Source organism: Diabrotica undecimpunctata, chromosome 9 (assembly GCF_040954645.1).
Source record: "Diabrotica undecimpunctata isolate CICGRU chromosome 9, icDiaUnde3, whole genome shotgun sequence".
Taxonomy (NCBI): Eukaryota; Metazoa; Arthropoda; class Insecta; order Coleoptera; family Chrysomelidae; genus Diabrotica; species Diabrotica undecimpunctata.
In genome coordinates this window covers 73481439-73502973 of record NC_092811.1, presented here as the reverse complement: position 1 = coordinate 73502973, position 21535 = coordinate 73481439, and the positions used below count along the sequence as shown (strand labels likewise).

The following is a 21535-nucleotide window of genomic DNA, read 5'->3' as shown; positions in this document are numbered from 1 at the left end:
CGAAGAAATTGCATGCGAAAAACATTTCGAAGATACGGTGAAACGCGACGCGACAGGCAAATTCATAGTATCATTGCCATTCAAGGAATCGATAAGTTCACTCGGTGATTCATTTTGTCAAGCAAAAAATAGATTTTTAAATCTCGAGCGTAAGTTGAATAAAGATGCCAATCTTAAAACTCTTTATAGCGAATTCATCCAGGAATATAAAGAGTTAGGACATATGAAAGGTTTATGCAGAATTACGGAAGCGGCAACAGACTTTAGGGTAAATACTACATTTTATTTTATGCCACATCATCCAGTATTAAAAGAAAATTCTTTGACGACACGTTTGCGCGTTGTGTTCGATTGTAGTGCGCCAACTACAAACGGCATTTCATTAAATAGTATTCAAATGGCCGGACTAACCTTACAAAATGATTTATCTCCATTTCTTGATGATCAGGGCATCATGAGAGTAGGCGGGCGTTTAAAGCATTCCGAGTTTACGTATGACAAAAAACATCCCATCATTTTAGCGGCAGATCATATAGTTACATCGTTAATATTTAATCATTTTCACAAGGATCTTATGCATGCTGGTCCTCAGCTTTTACTTGCAACTATAAGAGAAACTTTCTGGCCGTTATCAGGAAGAAATTTAGCGCGACGTACCGTACACAAATGTGTAAAATGTTTTAGGTTAAAATCTAAATCCATTCAGCCAATAATGGGTGACCTACCTGCCCAGCGTCTTGCAGGTGGCCCACCGTTTATTGTAACAGGTGTAGATTATGCGGGCCCTTTCTTAATTCGCGATAGAAAGGGTCGAGGTTGTAAACTAATAAAGAGTTACATGTGTCTTTTTATTTGTTTTTGTACGAAGGCCATACATTTAGAGTTAGTTACAGAACTGTCTAAGGAATCATTTCTGTTGGCCTTTAAAAGATTTATTGCGCGAAGAGGCAAGCCTCAAAAGATGGTTTCCGACAATGGAACCAATTTTATAGCAGCTAATTCGGAGTTAAAATCGTTAAGAAAATTTTTAGAGCAGCACACTCCCGCGATAAGAGAATCCTTGCTAAAGAATAATATTTCGTGGTCCTTCATACCTCCCTATTCTCCACATTTTGGCGGACTGTGGGAAAGCGGAGTAAGAACAGTTAAGCATCATTTGCATAGGGTTTTGGGAAACGCGCACTTAACGTTCGAGGAATTTTATTCGTTGCTTGTGCAGATTGAAGCTATAATAAATTCCCGACAGATTCATCCTTTATCCTGTGATCCAAATGATCTCTCCCCATTAACTCCTGCACATTTTCTCATCGGAAGACCACTTATTACCAATCCAGATCCAGATTTGCGTCATGTTCCAGTTAATCGGCTCTCAAAATTCCAGCATATTCAGCAGCTTTCTCAGCATATATGGGAACGATGGAACAAAGAATACATCTCCAAACTACAAAAACGCACGAAATGGACTACTACTAACGGTGAAGTTGCGGAACACACGTTAGTGCTCATAAAAGAGGACAATTTACCTCCATTAAGGTGGAAGTTAGGTCGCGTGATCGAACTTTTACGCGGCAGTGATGGTGTAGCCAGAGTTTTTAGGATAAAGACAGACAATGGTATCATAACTCGTTCTTTTTCCAAGGTGTGTCCGCTACCCGTTTCGGACTAAGTGTAGTTTGAACATTTGAACATTTAGCATTAGCAGACGATTTTGTTGGCAGTGTTTGCCAAGGCGGGGGCCATGTTCACGCCTCCATCCAATTCAAGTTTATTTTATACATTTTTACAACCCAGCAACATAGTAGCGTAGGAAGATATATTAGGCCATATGTGAAGATAAGGCGAGTCCCTTAAGGCACCCCAAAGACGACAGACAGCACTCAAATACGAGACGCGATCGGTGATACAGCATTCAGAGCGAGCGGACATAATACTTAATAAGCGTTTATATATTGTATTGTGTAATTCAAAATAACGTCAGTTTTGTTTTCGCACGGAGTTTGATTATTAACCAGCGGCACAAGCGAAGTGCATATCAAGCAAATCCATTATTACTTAGGGCAGAAAGTCCCTGAAAACTTCTACAATGTTTATTTTAATACGTTATGTAACAGGGGTTTGTTTTCGCACGGAGTTTGATTATTAACCAGCGGCACAAGCGAAGTGCATATCAAGCAAATCCATTATTACTTAGGGCAGAAAGTCCCTGAAAACTTCTACAATGTTTATTTTAATACGTTATGTAACAGGGGTGAAAATAAAAGAGAAAATATAGTATAATTTTTAATTGAAAATTTTGCATGCAAAAGAAAGTTTTTATTTATTCTAATAAATATTTCATTCTGCCTTTAAATTTTTCAAAAATGCTTTTTAGTTTTGTCAGGATTTGAAAAAAAAATGGATACATTGAAAACACATTGAACATTTTGAAAGGCGACATTTTTGCGCCTTTCCCCTTTAATACCCTATGATTACAACTACTATTACTTACCTTTTATAATTACGATTAGAAAACTATTCAAATTCAAAATAAATAGGATCAACTTCATAATCCGAGTCGTCTTGAGGGTTAATAATTAGCGGTTGTGTCTCTACGGTCGCATCAATTATGTAATCAAGATCCCACATTTTTTGTTCTTCTTCTATTACATGTCTTACTGCATCTTTTCAGTTTTGTTTTGCAATATGTTATAAAGACTCGTATAACAATTCACGTACAGCTTATATTTTATATGACGTATTTTTTCTAGCCACTGGATTTTTTCTTTTACTATCTTTTACAATCAATTGGATTTATTTCGCAGTGGTAGGGTGGAAGTCTAAAGACTGTGATGTTTCCCCTTTCCGCCATTTTGTCAACTACGTATTTCTTGAACTTTGATTTGTGTTGCCGGGCAATTTTTAAAAGTTCTGCTTTTACCATTCCATCTTCGTAAGGCAGATACTTATTCCGCAGCCAATCAAGAATATCCTGTTTCTTCCACGCAGTCGTTGGAAGTCTTTCTACTAGTTGTGAATGATAAGGTGCATTATCTAATACTATAATTGAATTTGGTGGTATGTGTTCAATCATCTGCTCAAAATACTCTTCGAAAACATCAGCTGTCATCTCCTCGTGATAGTTTTTTGTGTTTTGGACTGAAATTCCAACAAACCATGCTTAACAAATCCTTTTTCACTGCCAATGTGAGAAATTATTAATCTACTGCCTTTACCAGAAGGTGGGGAGATACCAGTAGACCAACCTTCCATAAAGGCTTGCCTGGAGTTTAATATATTTTTATCTGACCAAATTTTTTTTTAGAGTATGACCTGAGTTTACCCACGTTTCATCCTGGTAGAAGATGGGCCTTCCTTCAGCCCGGAATTTTCGTATGGATCTTAGATAATTTCTTCTTCAACATATTATCTCCTCCCGGTCAATCAAAAGTGATTTTCGATCTGATTTCTCCCACCGGAAATTTAATTCTTTTAAAACTTGCCACAATTTAGTTCGTCCGATATGAGGCAAATCCGGGTCGTCTCTAACTTCTTGTAAAATTTTGTTTAGGTTTGGTATTTCTTTTTTGAAAAAAAATCCATGAATTTTCCTTCGAATACCATTTTTGGCAAATTCATCAATTTCAATAGGCTTTTTCCCTCTCTTTAAGTGTTCGTTTGTGTTTAGGTTAGCTATACCGTGTTTTTTTCTTTCTGATAGGAACCTATATATAGTTGACTCTCCTACGCCAGTCATGTTGGCACAACTTTCGACTATGTTGCGAACATGTTTGTGGTATTCTGAGAAACCAGAGCATCGTGAACACTCAGGACATTAGTCTTCTCTCTTGGTGAATAGACAGACTTACTTACTGTACGCAACAGTACCGGTTTAAAACTTGATAATGAAGCCATCACAAACAATCCAACAAAACGAGCACGAGCGAAAGGTACGTATATGTTCGTAGGTATATGGAATAAAAAATCACTCACACACTGCATATATATATAAAAACGTACTAAACAAAAAAATTGTTTTCATTCGTAATAACTTCACCCTTTCAAGTTCAGTTTCGAATATAATTATATTATTAAAAATCTGGGGAATTCCATCCTAATTATCTTGCAACGAATAGTACCTTCGGATATGAATTCCAGGTTTTCTAGTAAAGTGATTAAACGCGAAGATTAGTATTGAAATATCCAAAAAGATAAGGTATTCTTATTTACAAAATTGTTAATGGTTAAATTCTTATTTTTATTAATATAATATAATAACCAACATTAGTCGTGAAAGTTTTAATTGTTTTTTTGCTAAATATATTAGTATTAAAATATTATCAATATTATATATAACAGTATTAAAACATTATATTATTATATTATTATTTAATGAATAAACACCTTAGGAACGCCTATGATTTACGACCGTTTTATGAGTTTGAGGCACATTTCGTGCTCTCAACAATTTGTGAACGAAGAATAGTAAGTTGCACTGAAGATTTGTCATATTTTATAAATATTTACATTTTTTTCTTATTACAGTGTCTTGAAAAAGGAATAAAACCATTCCGAAAGATAGACAAAAAGTTATAAGAGTGTTTCATTAACATCCCGGCCAATTTTCTGACTTAATAAACTGTGTTGTTTGTTTATATCGACAGTCACTAATATCCAGTAATTCTTGTATATATATATATATATATATATATATATATATATATATATATATATATATATATATATATATATATATATATATATAGTTTGTTATTTCCTGACCGTGAATATTTAAAAAAAAAACTTTCTATTTCCTGGGTTTGTAGGTCTGATGTAAATAAAACTATTTAAATTTTGTTTAAACGATTCGGCAAATTTGCCATTTTCAATAAGTACTTTGTTAAACTTTAAACATGGATTAAAAATTGGTATCTGACATTTACAGATGACATCTGGCAGATATCTTAAAATAGGAGTGGTTCAGAGTCGTATCTTAAATATCTGCCATAGTGCATGTAAAAAAACAACTCAATTTATTAAATTATGATACATATTGGAAAGACCTTTGACCAGTGAGTCTTATTATTGATGGAATTTGGATCTTTTTTATGTGAATCATCTCCAATATGCATCTTTTGTTGTAATTTTGTACTTTTTCCAAAATCTGTACATTTTCATAATCAAAAGAATGGCTATTTTCTAGAGAATGTTTGGCTAGGGTTGTTTGTTGAATGCCTTGGTTTGTACACTATGTTTGTGTGCAACAATTTTTCTATGTAGGTATTGGTGTGTTTGTCCAATATATGTTGAATTGCAGTCTTTACAATTTATTTTATAAATAACGTTTGATTGATGGTCTTTATTAACTTAAGGTTTAAGTTTTGAAAAATATTTTCCAGATATTTTTGACGGTATTATCGGTTACACACTTTCACTTTAACTATAGACGCTGAAGGTGGAGATTTTGAACTTTTACTTTAGACTTATTTCCTTAATATCACATTTTTTGTTACATTCATTGCCAATTGTTATGGTTTATATTGTTTGTTAGTAAAGACTTGTTTACACGGGTAGAGTAGCGAGTAGAGTCGACTCTACTCGCTACTCTACCAAAAATGGCTTGATACCGTTTACACGAGGAGAGTTAGAAGTATAGTACTGATGCTAGTATAGTGTGGAGTGGGTGTTTGTTTAGTGCAAAATGAATTCAAGAAAAAGAAAATTGATTCAAAATTGTTTAGCTACAGTTGCAAATGCATTTGTAACTGAAGTTGCTGAAGCTATCAATGATGAGGTAAACAAACAAAGAAAGGAGTGGATGAGAGAGTGGCTTAAAAGAAGGAATACACACGGGGCCTCAGGTGACTTCACAGGGCCTCAGCCCTGTAGTAATAACTGGTCGCCCACTCCCTCTCCTTCTATCCAAAGTCTGCTCGTTTTCCCATTTTTTTTAATGTTGTGGATTGTGGTTTTGCTTCTATTTAACTCTTGAGCCAGTTGTCGAATAGACCAACCATCTTCTATTTTTGAAATTATTCTCATTTTATCAAACTGACTTAACTGACGTGGTATCTTTAAAAAATCACTTTGACAAACTTGTCAAATCTGATGGCAAGCAATATTTTTTATGTTTAATCGTTAGGATATGTTCGGGAAGTTTTCACGCACTGATAACATCTGTAGATACTAAACCAACATTTTTCAGTTATAAGAGGATCTTTTAAGACAGATGATGATATCTTACTCCGCTTAATTTTATTCTCATTATCATTTATACACCGTAAATCATTTAATTTTGAAAAAAATATGCATCTCAATGGGTAGGTAAATGTTTTTTGTTTACATTTTATACATAATAATGTAAAAAAGTGTAGATTCAACCTCCATAAGGAACATTACAGTGAGATATTGAATTGTAATGTAATACAACTGATCGTTCAAGGGAAAATAGACAGCAGAAGGGGTCCAGGGAGGAGAAGACACTCGTGGCTCCAAAACTTGCGGCAATGGTTCGGATTATCATCTGCTGAACTATTCAGATCTGCCGTAAACAAAGTCAGAATAGCCATGTTGATTGCCAACGTTCGGAACGGACAAGGCACATGAAGAAGAATGTAATACTGTCACGTTTTGAAAAGCACTTTTCGCCCCGGATATTTTATAGTTTATAATCTACGTAGGATAAAGTATAATGTTTTTCACATTTATCGTTTATGTAATAAATAATAAATGAATTTAGGTAGTTTGCCTGTTACTAAACTTATTGACATAACATACAGTCAACAGTTTGTGTTCTGTAAGTAATTGAAGTATAAAATTACAGTAGATGCATTCCAATGTTCCCTGTGCCAATACCCTAAGTTTAAATATCGTTCAACATTTTGGACATTTACTCAACCCTCTCTGTGGTTATTAAATGTATTAGATACGGTTTTTTGTTGTTAATAATAAAAATAATACCTATCTAAAAACTTTATACATTTGTAAACGTTATTTTTTACGTTTTACGTTTTATTTAAATTTACTGAAATTCCGTTATCTGTGATGGCAACAACGAATTGATTCACGAACCATTATTGTGTCCAGTCTGAACACAGGTATACATTGGGAAAAAAAGTACCAGTTTTATATGACGGGAAGTGTACCTTCCAGAGACGAATGGAACACTGTGGCTGAGGGTTTTAAGGAGCATTGGAACTTTCCAAATTGCTGTGGGACTATAGACGGCAAACACGTTTTAATTAAGGCACCTCCCAATTCTGGCAGTGTTTAGTTATGCAGTGTACACTATCTAAATTCCTTATGCACTTTCCTACTTACTCTATTTTTCCAGAATTAACCGAGTTCCATGGGTAGAGTGCGCAGGCGAGTGGACATTTTCTCGGTGGTGGTGGTAGTAGAGTAGAGTTACTTTGCCACATGTTGCTAGTCACTCTACTCTACCACCTACTATGCACTATACTTAATACTCTACTGCGCTGAGCGTTTTTACGGGTAGAGTTACTCTACTCTACCAAGTACTTGCATCATTACTCTACCCGTGTAAACGGGTCTTAACTTATTGAATAAAAATAATTTTGTTATATTATCACTCAATACTTATTTCTACTTACAAAAATTGAATGTACACTCGCGATCATAAAATCCGGGCCACCTTGAAAATCACCGTTATTTCATTTTTAACGAGCTTTATCGTAAACAATAACACAAATACAAACTAATGCATGTTTCTGAGAATTGTTATCGGCTTAGCGGTTTCCTTTGTCATAAATAATTCCAATAATGCCGATTTAGCGGAAAACTATACACTTCCCAAAATGAACGGTACCTGTATCAACCGCTTGTTTTAAATGTCTCATTTGTGCTTCAACTTTCTGTTCAAACGCAACAAACAGACGTTTATTATTGCCACCATTCAAAATAAAATATAGAGTATCAAAAATAAAATATAGAGTGATCCATTTAAAAAAATTGAGAAAATCGTAATTTTGTTTTGTAGTTCACTCTGTATACAAATATTTGTCAATGACTTCAATTAACTTAATTTAAAAACTACAATATATTGTTTACTTTATTATATAAAATTGTTCATGCATTACTTCTTTATATACATGGTGTTGATTTCATAGGGATTTTGAAATAAAAATGGTCATAACTTGTTAAATACTCTGTATAGTAATGCAAAACCCAATACTATAAGAACAAGAATTACGAAAAGAATACAAATTTATCACTCAAATGATCATTCTTCCACTGAATGTAATTTTGAGTTGCAAATATGCATTAACTGTAAATCTTCTGATCATCTGTCAATATCAAGAGATTGTCCAATGTACAAGAAACAACATGACATAGAAGGGTAATGGCTTTCGAAAATAAGAGTTTTAAGGATGCCGAATCATCAATTAATAATCCAGCTTATTCAAAAATGAACACCAATAATAGGTTTGATATTTAAATACTCTAGAAAACTTTCCTGATTTAGCATCCCCAAAGGATGGCCGCGTAATAAGTATAAATGATGTTTTACATATTATTGCACAAGAGGAAAATGATAAGATTTGAGAATTTGAGCTAATTTATATTCACAAAAATTATCTACATAAAGTACGGTTTTTGGTTTTTGTCCTTGATAAAGAAGCTTTTTGTTGCAGTAAAGGGGTATCTTTAAAAGGGATTATTTAGAATATTCAAAATAAATATTTAATGGTCTCTAGGTGGCAAGAAGCGGTACTCTTTTTACGGCTTATTTTAGAGATTATCTAGGATAGTCTAAAATATTAACGGGATTTTATATTAATACAGAAAATTTAAAAGGCAGTCATAAACTGATATTGTGAAAAATATTCGCAGAGTGACCCTACTAGGGCTTTTAAAAATTTTAGCAAAATAAAAAGAAGAGAAACTGTAACATGGCGGTTTTTTGTCACGTTAAACTACTATATGTGCACATGCAATAAGCAAAGTTGTACTAATGTGAAATATACTTTTTTTACGATTTACGTAGTTCTTTGAAGAATTTAGTGTTCAGTTCCTACCCAACTATATTCGTAAAAAATGATAAATAGTAGATTTCCATTAGTGATTTTATGGAATATTTAATGATATAACAAAAAAATTAGGCAAATAAAAAAAATGTCCTAATATTTCATTTTTTTTTTTCATTTCAGACAAAATCTATATGCATTTTTGATTTAGCATGCAACTGAAGTATATAAGACCGTTGCACTATACCTTGGTTATGTTTCCTGTTCCCTATCCCTCTAGTGACCAGTTGTCCACCTGTAAATATCCTTTAATCGTACATCTGGGTACCGTCTGGTCAAAAGTTATCATCCATACATACGGTATCCCGTAATTTCATTTATGATGCTGCTATGCCCTGATCTAATCATTATGTTTCTCAGGTTTTCTCACACTCTATAATATCCCATTCTTGCCTTGCCCCTTATAATTAAGTATAAAGGAGTGAGGTCTAATAGGATCTCCATAGCTGCTGCTGATGTACCCTTCAGAGCCCCTTGTCCAGTATATTACCATGTACATTCTATCTATTACTTCAAATAGTAATTTTTAGTCTGACTTGACGTAAATTATTCATTCTTCTATGTGTTTACATTTCTGTTGTTTACATTAGTACTTTAATATTGATCAATTCGGATCTGGTAAAGTATATGATTAGATTTATACTAAAATGAGATGGTTAGTACTTACATTTTATCTTTTCTTCCAACTATGCAGCTAAGTCCTTCTATCTTAAACATTGTATTGTCAATTATTTGTTGAGATCAATCCTACCATCTATAGTTCAGTGTCTCTATATTTCTGGTTTATGTTATAGTAGATAAGTCTCATTTTAGACTAACAATCAATATAGCTTCTTGCCGAATATAATGAAATGATTTAATTACGATAATTGAAGTACTCAGATCTTTGTTTAAAGGCAAAGTTTATTATATTGATGTAAACAAATAAGTCTCATTTTAGACTAACAATCAATATAGCTTCTTGCCGAATATAATGAAATGATTTAGTTACGATAATTGAAGTACTCAGATCTTTGTTTAAAGGCAAAGTTTATTATATTGATGTAAACAAAGAAAACTGAAACCGATAAAGTAACAAAGAAATTAACTGTTGCCGTTTTTTAAATTTAATATACCTGTTTAAGTCTCATACACAGTTCTTCTGGCCAATCTTCGGTAACTGGGTCTTCCGGTATAAATACATAGTCAGCTTCGCATGTCATACCAGTAACTATACCTAAGTAACTGTAAGTTTGAAATAAGTTAATTTAAAAAGTTGCGGCAAGCATCTACTACTGTTTACAGTGGTGAAAATTAAAACATGCAGTGATATATACTAAAAATAAAATACTTTGATTAGAAATAGTTCTATCCAAATTTTAATACCAGTTGTACCATACAGAATATTGTCATAACTACTCTGACAATTATACTAATCTCATTCACTTCAAAATAACTGTGAGCAATTCTTCAGTTCAGTAGTTGTTGTTAAATAGCAGGTACTAACCTAAGTAAACATACCTACAAGCGACATAAAATTTAAAAACTGGAACAGTGGGACGTGCTGGTAAATCTCGTAGACTGAATGTTATTAGTTTGGCTAACGGAAAGTGGTAGAAAACTGGTACTGATATAATACGATTCATAGAAAATTAAGAAATTAAATGAACATACGGGGTTTTATAGGTTTAACACATATAATTTTAAATGTTCTGGCACTTGTAATAATGTTGAACATTAAGCATTGTAACTATACCGTTTATAAGTCTTTGATACAATGCTACTAAAATGTGTCTCTAATATGTGTTTAGAAATCAAAATTAATTAAAATTTATATATTTAATTAATAAATTAATTTATAGATTTATATACATGATGATCAACTTTTGTGATAGTCCTTTGTGACAGATGGTCCTTAAACGTTTGGGGTGGTATCTTGATCACATGAAGGTCAGAATTATAAACACATTTCATATTGTTACGCCTAAAATGCTTGCAAAAGTAAGTAGATAATTTGAAAACTATCTTCAAGCCCGTGTTGACGTCATGGGAGCTCATTTCGAACACAGATTCTACAATAATAATTCCTTGATGTCATTTTTCTGGTGTGTTGCTGGTAAGATATGGGTAAATAGTAAAATAAATAAAAATAATAAATTGGATTCATGAAATACCCCTTTTTACACTAGAATTTAACATATTTTCAAAACTATTAAGTATGGGACTATGGGAAATACTTGGGACAAATTAAACTACGTTAAAAAACATTGACTTTAAGTTTATGATGGTGATGCATTTAAAAATACAAAGCACATCATGAATTTGTGTGTTGACTTAACCTATACTTGTGTATTATGAAAATCAATCATTTTTATGAATTTTGACAATCATTTATAAACTATGGCTACAACAAGTCGTTGCTTTTATACTATTTTCCAATTATAGAGAGCGTTGAACTTGTTAGGATTTTCATTAAAATTTGGTTGTAAGTTATTAAATACTATATATCACAAAATAGCTTTATAACGAGGAACTGAAGCAGATTTTAAATTTAAAATAAAATACAGGACACAGGACGTTTAAAACAAAAAAAAAATTGATCACCCTATATATATATATATATATATATATATATATATATATATATATATATATATATATATATATATTAATATTAAATATTAAGAATTGTACCTATACGATTTACATGTTTTTTTCTACAATGTTATTATAATGTGTCTCTATTATAGCACATGGGATTTGTGTTTAGCAATAAAAATTTAATAAAAGTATTAAAAATTATAATACCCCTGTCCTACAATATAAGCAGTGCAATTAGAGCTAATCAAAGGGTAGAATGCTATTTTCGGGGCTTAGGTTTTTAGGCTTAGGGGGTTTTAAATGGTTTTACCCAATCGTTCTTTTAAAATACCAATTTGTTACAACTTTTAAATATAGAAAAATAATTTTATGCAAACTATAACACTGAAAATATACAAACAACTCTGTCTTCAACTATTTTTAATACATATGTTTAGTGCACCTCCTGTAGATATTTGTCCAATAGCCATTCGATTTCACTATATTATAATTCATTAGTGTGACCTTTTGGTAACTCTTTGAATAAACCAATGTGCACATTTTTATTCACGCTTGATTATTTGTTCGCAACCTCTCGTTGCAAACAACTATTGACTTATTTTGGCATTTTGACTGTATAATCACACTACAATCAAAACTTTGTCGTACTAGATTAGAAAATTAATAATATTACAAAATCTTAATCAATCGATCAATATTATAGTTCGTATTTAGATAATATTTTCATTCAAGAAAAGATACCAATCCACTTAGAATAGAATTGTAGAAGTGCATTTATCTAACATATTTGTAATTTTTAATGTCAGGCCGAGAATGGTGAACAAGTTATCAAGATGAAAGTAATAAGAAGAAAATATTGACTTTCCACACAAAAATTTTTTAGCTTATCTCATAATAACTATAATTTCATAAAAGAATCTAAAGACATATAAACATCTAAACCAAACTTAAGTTTTAAACTGCTGTTTTGCAAGCAATACAAAAACACTGTCATAAAATTGCATGAAATTATCTTTCCACACTTCCAGTGTCACCATCTATACAAAACTCCCAAAATAAGCATATACTTTAATTTTTTATTCAAAATACCTGTACGATTTTTTTGCATAGCATATTAGGCCATTCGGGGTCAGCTGGCCATTCAGGTATAAATACAAAATCTGCCTCTCCCGTAATAGCTGCTACTAAAGCTAAATAACTGGAAAAATTTATAAAAAATAGTATATTTTTGTATAAAATATATATAAAATAAAATATTAAAATGTTTTTATATTATACAACTCTGTTGTCCACTAAGACATTATTAAAAATCTATATTTAATGCCTTATAAAATTATATGTGCTAGTGGCCATAAATTTACAAAAAAAATAAGATATCTGTTTATAAGTTCTTATGAGTGTGTCTATAATATGTACCTAGGGTCGCAGACCTAAATATTGTATGCAAAATTAAATAAAACACTGAATATGCATGAATAGTTGATGTAGTTAAAAATTAGTTATTTTACTTTTTGCAACCTTCTGCTTGTCTTGATAAGGTATTAACAACAAAAATAAAAAATATATTGCTGTTAAAAAAGCTTACGGCTGTTCTCAATGCGCATTCGACAGTTCAAGCAACTAACATAAAATGCCAAAAACATGTTAATTTACGTTCACAATACACTTATTTCCGAAGTACCTGCTCTAGTTTATCACAGAGCCGTTTCTTCCAATCGCCCGGAGGTGGAGATTCGGGAATAAAAACGTAGTCAGCTTCAGTGGTCAAAGCCGCAACAATAGCCAAGTATCTGTAATATTTGCATGCAAAATATTTGAAGAATACTATATTTGTAGTAAAAAAATCAAACTTTACTGTTAGACCACATTATTTTATAACCTGTTTATTAATAAATTACAAATTAAATTTTTATTTATTAGTGTTATTCGGTCATGTATATTTCTATAATATTTGAAAAAGTAATATTTATAAACTCAATATTTATAATTCTCCCTTTGCATATTATAAATATTATTCTTCTTTTCTTTTTGTTGATTGTAACCAACTTCCAAAGTAGATTTGGAATATTCTATTTACCCAAATGGAATATCCATATCATATTTATCCGTTTCCTATCCTCCGTTGGCAGTTAATGGATATAAGTATTTGCTTAGAGTGCTGGATTTGGCATTTTTCAGCATAGTGTAATTCTAGATGTATCCTCTCTTAAATGGCAAATAAATAACCAATGCATACAAAAGCTTGGTTCTATAATTCTTTTGCTAAGAATACATAAGCTACTGTAGGTGCGTTAGATATTAAGCCACTTTTGGAAATTAAACAGGTCTCAAGTTAACATTATCACTTTAACTTTAATCATAACTGTTACTATTAGTTGATTATTATTATTATGAATACAAGGTTTTACTACTCATCTTTCTTCTAGAATTGTACTAGCAAGTTTGTCTTCTAAATATGTGTACATACCATCTTGTCCTAGACACTTCTATTATTAACTAAAGGTTGTTGTCTGTAGTATACATATTTATATATATTATATAAATATCATGGGAAACTTCGGAGTTCTATTGTAGGTAATAACTACGACGAAATTTGCAAAATATTTGCCTCTCTAACAATATTGACTTAAAATATCATTTAATTACCCGATTTTTTATACTTGTCATATCATAACATGATTTGAAAACAATTTTGCTTTCATCTTCTTGGCCTATGACACATTTACAATTAATACAAACATGGATTATGATATACTAGGAAATAAATAATGATACATTTATTAATCACCTTCTTCTTCTTCTTAAAGTGCCTTCTCCTCAATGGAGGTTGACTACAACAATTGCAAACTTTTCTGTCTTTTTCTGTTCTTATTAGCTGTTCAAAATTTAACCCTGCCTATTTTCGGATGTTTCTTAGTCACGATATGCTTTTCCTTCCTAGTCATCTTTAGTATTTTTAATTACTTTCACATTAATTTAAGTTTGAGATTCTTGGAACTCTAAATTTATTGTTCTTTTCTCTATAATTTCTAATTATATGAACAAAGCTTATGATTATTAAAACATTATTTTTTTTTTTTAACAATCCTAGTTTCTGTTATACTAATTCAGTAAGTTCCTTCATAATGAGTCTTTGTTTTTAATCTTACTTTTCATGTTTATACTCTTCCTGAAATTACTGATGCCGTAAGTTGATCTAGGAAATGATTCTTAGTATTTGGATATCTATTAGGACTTCTGTTGTCTAAGGCCACTCTGGTATATATTCGAGTTTGATAGGTCAAACCTGGTGCTATATTCACATGTAATGGTAAATGTAATTTCGTAATATCTCTCACATACTTTATGTTTTTGAGAGTTAGAGTAATTGTGTTCTCACATGAGACTAGTACATATTAGGAACTTTGAGCAAAATATAATTACAAATCATCTGATACGTCCTTCACACATATTCTACACATTTATATATATATATATATATATATATATATATATATATATATGTTTTTAAAATCAGTAGACAACAAAGTATAAAGACATAAATGAGAAAATACGGAAACATATATAATAGACTAGTGCAATTCTTACCCACAGTGTCTGCCCATGACTTCCATAATAAATGTACGTTGATGAGAATAAGCGGTGCTAACAATAGCATCAATGGCCTCAATGATCCTAAAACATATTTTACAATAAAAAATAATACATTTTTTTCAGAGCCGTAATCTGAATTATTTCTGCTACTACGACAGGCATTATCAAACACTCGGAGCTGTCTTCCACCTACTGAATTAAAAGACGACTCCAACCACATTGTCTTTAGTCTGCTGCAAATGCAGACAAAACGCCAAGAAGAAATAATTAGAGGCCATGGCTTAGAAGTCCGGAAAAAATATATATTTAAAAAATACCTACCGTGAAATCCTCCCAAAATAAATAAGTACAAAAAGTAGAAAAAAAAAATAAAGACAATTATTATACAATATTTAATATTACTTTCTTCACACCATGTAATAAATATGGGAATCTATTGGTAGAGAAATAGATTATTTTTTAACCATACGATCAAAAATAGTACAATGTACATAGTTCAATTTTAAAGGGTAAATGCTTCTAAAACCTGTTTAATTTGTCCCTGAATATGTTCATCTAAGTACTATAATGAAAACAAGACGAAAGTTATGGCTATAACGAAAAGAATCTGTGCGTTCCAAAATAATAATAAACGAAGTGCCCACAGAACAGGTGTCATATTTTAACTTTTTAGGGTGCGATATAAGTTACGAATAAGAAGATATATAACAAATACGCTAGATAAATATCAAATGATGTGTGGCACAATACAAAGAACACTAGAAAACAAGAGAATTAAAGAATTAAAAATATTAAATAATTTTTTAAATAAAATCAGATAAAAAATATTCACATGTAGTTTAATAACAAAATAAAACTGCTTTAATTAAAACAAAGTTTTAATTAAAGGCTGCAGTTAAAATTTGAAATTGCACAGATTCTTCCTCATTTCCAGCATTCAGAACAGTTTTTTCCAGCATGATTTCAATGTTTATGTCTTCAGTTGTTGCAATGATTCTTTTATGTTTACTATGCATTTTGCTATGTCAAAGTTTTTCCAGCATTCCACAACATTCATATCAGGATCACATTCCATAATATTCAGTATCATTTTGAAGGTTCGTCTAATGTAATAGAGCTGAAAGTCCTGGATTATTCCTTGGTCCATAGGTTGAAGCAAAGTCGTCGTATTGGGAGGTAAAAATGTCACTTTTATTTTGGATGCATTTTTTAAGTTCTCGAGGAGGACTTGGTGCATTATCAAAAAATATAACTGCTTTAAAGTCTAAATTCATTGATTTCAAATAAGTTTCAACTTCAGAAACAAAACAATTTCGAAACCAGTCACAAAAAATAGCACTTGTAGCCTACGCTTTCTTTTTAGCAAGCGAAAACAATGGCAGGTCGGCCATGTTTTGATTTTTTAACGTACGAGGATTTAAAGATCTAAAAAGCATCAACGGTTTAATTGCACAATCTCCAGATACATTAGAACAAAGCGACAGTGTAACTCTATCCTTTGCTGCCTTAAATCCAAGAGCGGACTTTTCGCTTCTAGAAATGAATATTTTTTTTGGCATCCTCTTTCAAAACAGAGCAGTTCCGTCTGCATTAAATACTTGCTCAGGTGTATTTCCTCCACCAGCTACCAGGTCCGCAAATTCTTTTGGATATCTTTCTGCTGCAGCAGCGTCTACAGATACAGCTTTTCCAAAAAATTTAATGCTATGCATATGCTTCAGATGCTTGAAATCCTCTATCTGTACATTCACCACCACCAATACCACCAGGTTCTTTAAAATTGTGTAAAGACGCTTTGCCTTCTTCCGGACCATTGGACCACTCAGAGGCACCCTTTTTTGGTTGCGGTCTTCGATCCATAATGACAACAACACTTCCATTTTTTCTATTGTCTGATTACGAACAATTTTCTATGACAGTCAAGTTGAAGATACAGATGACATTATTTTATCTTTGGATTTTTTATCGATCGTACAGTTGTTTCGTTGAAATTGAATAGACGTGGCGTAAACGATCAAATATTTCTATCTTCACTTTAAGCGGTAACATTGATTTTTTTCGCATTGAAACTAGTTTTTAATTTTTTTTAATCGACATTATAAATTAGGAAATCAGCGGAAGAGACGTATTACTTGATTACAATTTTTGTAACGAATGGATTAGTAAAACAATAAACCACGCACTGCGGCTCTTACCAAAAGACAGAACGTCCAATTGTGGGAGAATTTAATACTTTATGTTTGAGTTTATTTTACCTAAACATTCTGTTTGTTCACATTCTAAAAAACACCTACCGCGGCGAAAGTGGCTTACCTCAAAGGAACCGCCGAACCAAACAATTAAGGTCACTTTGATTTTTTTATTCGTCCACTTGCTGACCCGTTTACAAAGGATACCGAATGCTTTTTATTTAGGTATATATATGTAGCGATGTACCGATTTGATCCGCGAATAAAGAAATCTTAGGCAGTGAATATAGGAATTTTTATCCCATTTTTTCAATCCGCTAATGGTAAAAACGGGAATATAGGACGCGCGAATAAGGAGCATTTACTGTAATATAATTTTATTTATTAAATGTATAAAATAAATATTAATTTGCCCTATATGCGTGGAGTCCCTTATTGATTGAGTGTAAAACAATGGCATCAACTAGTTTATTATTTAATATTATTTTATGGACCACTGTTTATTTTCGAAGATTTATGTTACATAAATCATGGCACATACATTTCCATGGTAGGGGTACTTTGAAACGATGCCAGCGTGCGTAGCGGCGAAATGTGACAAAATGGGACCTACCTTTTTACGCATAAATTTTATCAAAAATGTGTGCAAATACATATTGCGTATTTAATTGTGCTAATAATAGCAAAAATAGTAAGTGTAGTTTTTATAGGTTCCCAAAGATTACATATAAATTAGAGAAAAGAAAAAGATGGATCCGTGCTATTAATATGAAAAAATAAATATCATATAACTTCATTTTTATGCAATTGAAATAGGAAAACTTTAAATAATTTACCTTAAATGATATTTTATAAGGCTTCATAACTGCAGAGTGCCTGATGGCTTTAGCTTTTATATCATAACTTTTACTATTACTGTTTTTAAATATATGCTCTTTCACGTGAAAAACTTGATTTGCCAGTACTAGATTTTTCCCTTTCTTTTCCGTTTATGGTTGAAAAGATATATTATGATGAATTTTGAGAAACCCAGTTTTTAATACTACATTTATTTTGTACTTAAACTGAAAAAATATAATTAAAAAGTTAATTATTAATAATTGTCAATTTCGCATGTATTTAACAATGTCAAACACATGTCATATGTTTAACCTGAAAATTGGTAGGTCCAAAACTGTCAGATGAAGGAGGTAGGTGTCGCGTCAATCACGCACGGAGCGAATACACATATTGCAAAAGTTGGGACAGAGTCCACCGACAAATATATGACGTCGTGTACGAAAATGTAGGAGGCGATCATGATGTTATTATTAATTAGCCATTACATACATAGGCGTACTGAACAGGTTCGAATGTATGTAGCAATGGAAAAATAAATAAAAAAAAATATCGACCGTCTGAGATGAACTCAAAAACTTGCGATGGCAATGACAAAGTGTTATTACACACCTTAAGCTTCATTTATTGTCTGAGTTTCTAATTTATCATACCTCTGGTACTTTACGTATAAGGCGACAAAGTTTGAATGCATGCAAAATTTTTAAAAATTCAAAAATAAATATAAAATACTATATTACTTTAAAAAAAAAATCTGTTACGAGGAATTAAGAATAACGTCCAACTAGACATAAAAATCAAGGCAACTTACCTGTGCAAAGCACTATCAGTACCAATGGTCATGTCAGTTCCACAGAAATCATTATCTATAGATCCGACTAAACCGACGATCTGTAAGTTTTTGTTTTTTTCGCGAAGTTCCGGAGTGATCTGACCGCTGGAAAGTAGCTCGTCCAATAAGTTGCTCCATTCTTGACGGAATAAATCGGCTCCAGTTAAACTACCGTCACCTCCGATTACAACGAGATGGTTGATGCCTCGATCTACCAGATTTTTGGCAGCTTTCAAACGACCTGGTCGCTCTCTACAATGAAAATTATTTTTAGATCTGTAAAGTTAATGTAGCTGCATTAAAAATAAGTGTAAAACTGTAATATTACTTTTACGAAACAAAATATGATAACTGCTATACAGTTAAAACTTCCTTTTATAGTAAAATTATTTCTTTTTTACGGTTTAGTAAGTACTTTTTGCAAATTTTGCAAATCACAGTCCGTTACAATATTTTGTCTTTTGAGAAGATTATAGATTTCAAAGGGATATCGTAGAACTTTCTACACTGCAACCTAAAATAGCTTTTGTGTATACCGTATATCTTTATTGTTTGAAAGGGCGCTCGATGGAATATATCGTCGAATATCATCGTCAAAATGTCCGCTATATCGTCACTAGATGGAGCCCGTCCGAAATATCCGATTTTCCATGACTATGGCGAATAAATCAGTCTGAATTTGACCGGTGACATGGGTAATATTGATTTTGAGGACTGATTCGTTTGTAGCTTATTCACATAATCCTGTGATTTAAGAAAACCCCACAATAAAGAGCCTATTGTGGTCAAATAGCACGATCTCGGTGACTAGTTCATGTCACGTCCCCACGTGAGATGACCATGCCTTCAAATCGTTCGTACTTCTTCTTCTTCTTTTTATACAGACATGACTCTGTCTGTTTTTCAATGTAACTCCAGTAATTGTCGTTCTATCGTTTTCGTGGTCTTCCTACTGATCGTCTTCCTATTGGGGAACCGTCTCTTGCCGTCTTTACTACTCTATTTGTTGTCATTCGGCTTATATGATCGTTCCATTCTACTCTTCTATTTCTTACCCAGTTCATGATGTTCTCCACCTTGCTTCTACGTCGTATATCTGTACTTCTAGCTCTGTCTCATAGTGTCTTACCATCAATTTCATCTCTGCTGTTTCTAACATCCTTTTTGTCCTCTCTGTATCAGGTCTTGTTTCTGCCGCGTATGTCATTATTGCCATATTGTCTTATTTAGGCAGCCTGTGGCTCTGTTTGCTTTATTTACTTGATATTACACTTCGGTTTCGAGCTTTCCGTAGCTAGATAATGTGATGCCTAGATATGTAAACTCAATCACTTGTTCTATTATCTGACCTTGCAGCTCCAATTTACATCTTAGTAAATTTGCTGTTGTAACCATGCATTTTGTCTTTTTTGGAGAAATTAACATGTTAAATTTTCTGGCGGTTATATTAAATTGGTGCAGCATACGTTGTAAATCATCTTCACTTTGAGAGAGTAGTATTGCGTCGTCTGCACAGCAAATTATTTTAAGTTGTTTATCTCCCATTTGGTATCCTTTTTTAGTTCTTACTTTTTTTATTATTTCATCCATAATCAGGTTGAACAATAGAGGACTCAATGAGTCTTCTTGTCTTACCCCATTGCCAGCTTCAATAGGGTCGGTTAGTTCTTCTTCTACTTTTACTTTTATTGTGTTGTTTTGGTAGATATTTTCGATCGTTTTGATTATTCCTAGAGGTATCTCTCTTGTGTACAGTAAGGGGATAGCGTCTTTTAATTTGACCCGGCGAAATGTCTTTGTAAGGTTCACGAAACATAGATATGCAGCTTTGTTGTATTCTAATGATTTCTATTGTACTTGCCTATTATAAATAAAGCGTCGGTGCATGATCTTCCCGACCTAAAACCTTAGCTTTCCGTAGCTAGATAATGTGAGGCCTAGATATTTAAACTCCATCACTTGTTCTATTCTCTGACCTTCTTAGCTTATAAATCTCTTACTACACATGGGTTTTTTGAACCACGTGTAGTAATAGATTTATTATATATTTAATAACTTATTTAATTTACAGATATATTTAATAACTTCCTAAACACAAAATTCATAGAGTAGATGATTTAGTTTTAGCACTTCCTAAATACAAAATTCATGAAACATTTAATATTTTCAACAATCATAATAAACATATACAGTTTACAGTTGAGGAAGAGGTAGATAATTCTCTACCACTCCTTAACATGAGAATTGTAAGAACTACAGACAATGTGTTGAAAACAGATGGTTCAGAAAACCCATGTGTAGTAATAGATTTATAAGCTACTCACATCATCCAAACAAGATGAAAATGAACCTATTAACAGGATTAAGGATAAACACAGACGTGTGACTGTTTTGCAACGTTTTTATTTGATTACTTTTGTGAGTGTTTGCCAAATTTTGTATATATTATGGAAGCTATAGACATCGATAAATTAATTACC

General features: G+C 32.1%; 1 protein-coding gene across 8 annotated transcripts in view; it reads right to left on the bottom strand.

Moving 5' to 3' along the window:
- Pfk (ATP-dependent 6-phosphofructokinase) overlaps positions 1–21535 on the bottom strand; it is a 314693-nt gene that overhangs the window by 222679 nt on the left and 70479 nt on the right. For 4 of the 8 annotated variants that reach the window (XM_072543581.1, XM_072543586.1, XM_072543587.1 and 1 more), the window contains exons 5-7: positions 19035–19307; positions 15192–15278; positions 13285–13393 (exon numbers count right to left, since the gene is read on the bottom strand). In XM_072543581.1, coding sequence (XP_072399682.1) covers positions 13285–13393; positions 15192–15278; positions 19035–19307 — 469 coding nt within the window. Of the gene's footprint in view, positions 1–10138; positions 10248–12692; positions 12802–13284; positions 13394–15191; positions 15279–19034; positions 19308–21535 lie in introns of all 8 variants that reach the window. The other 4 variants (XM_072543583.1, XM_072543588.1, XM_072543585.1 and 1 more) reach the window with 2 other exon arrangements.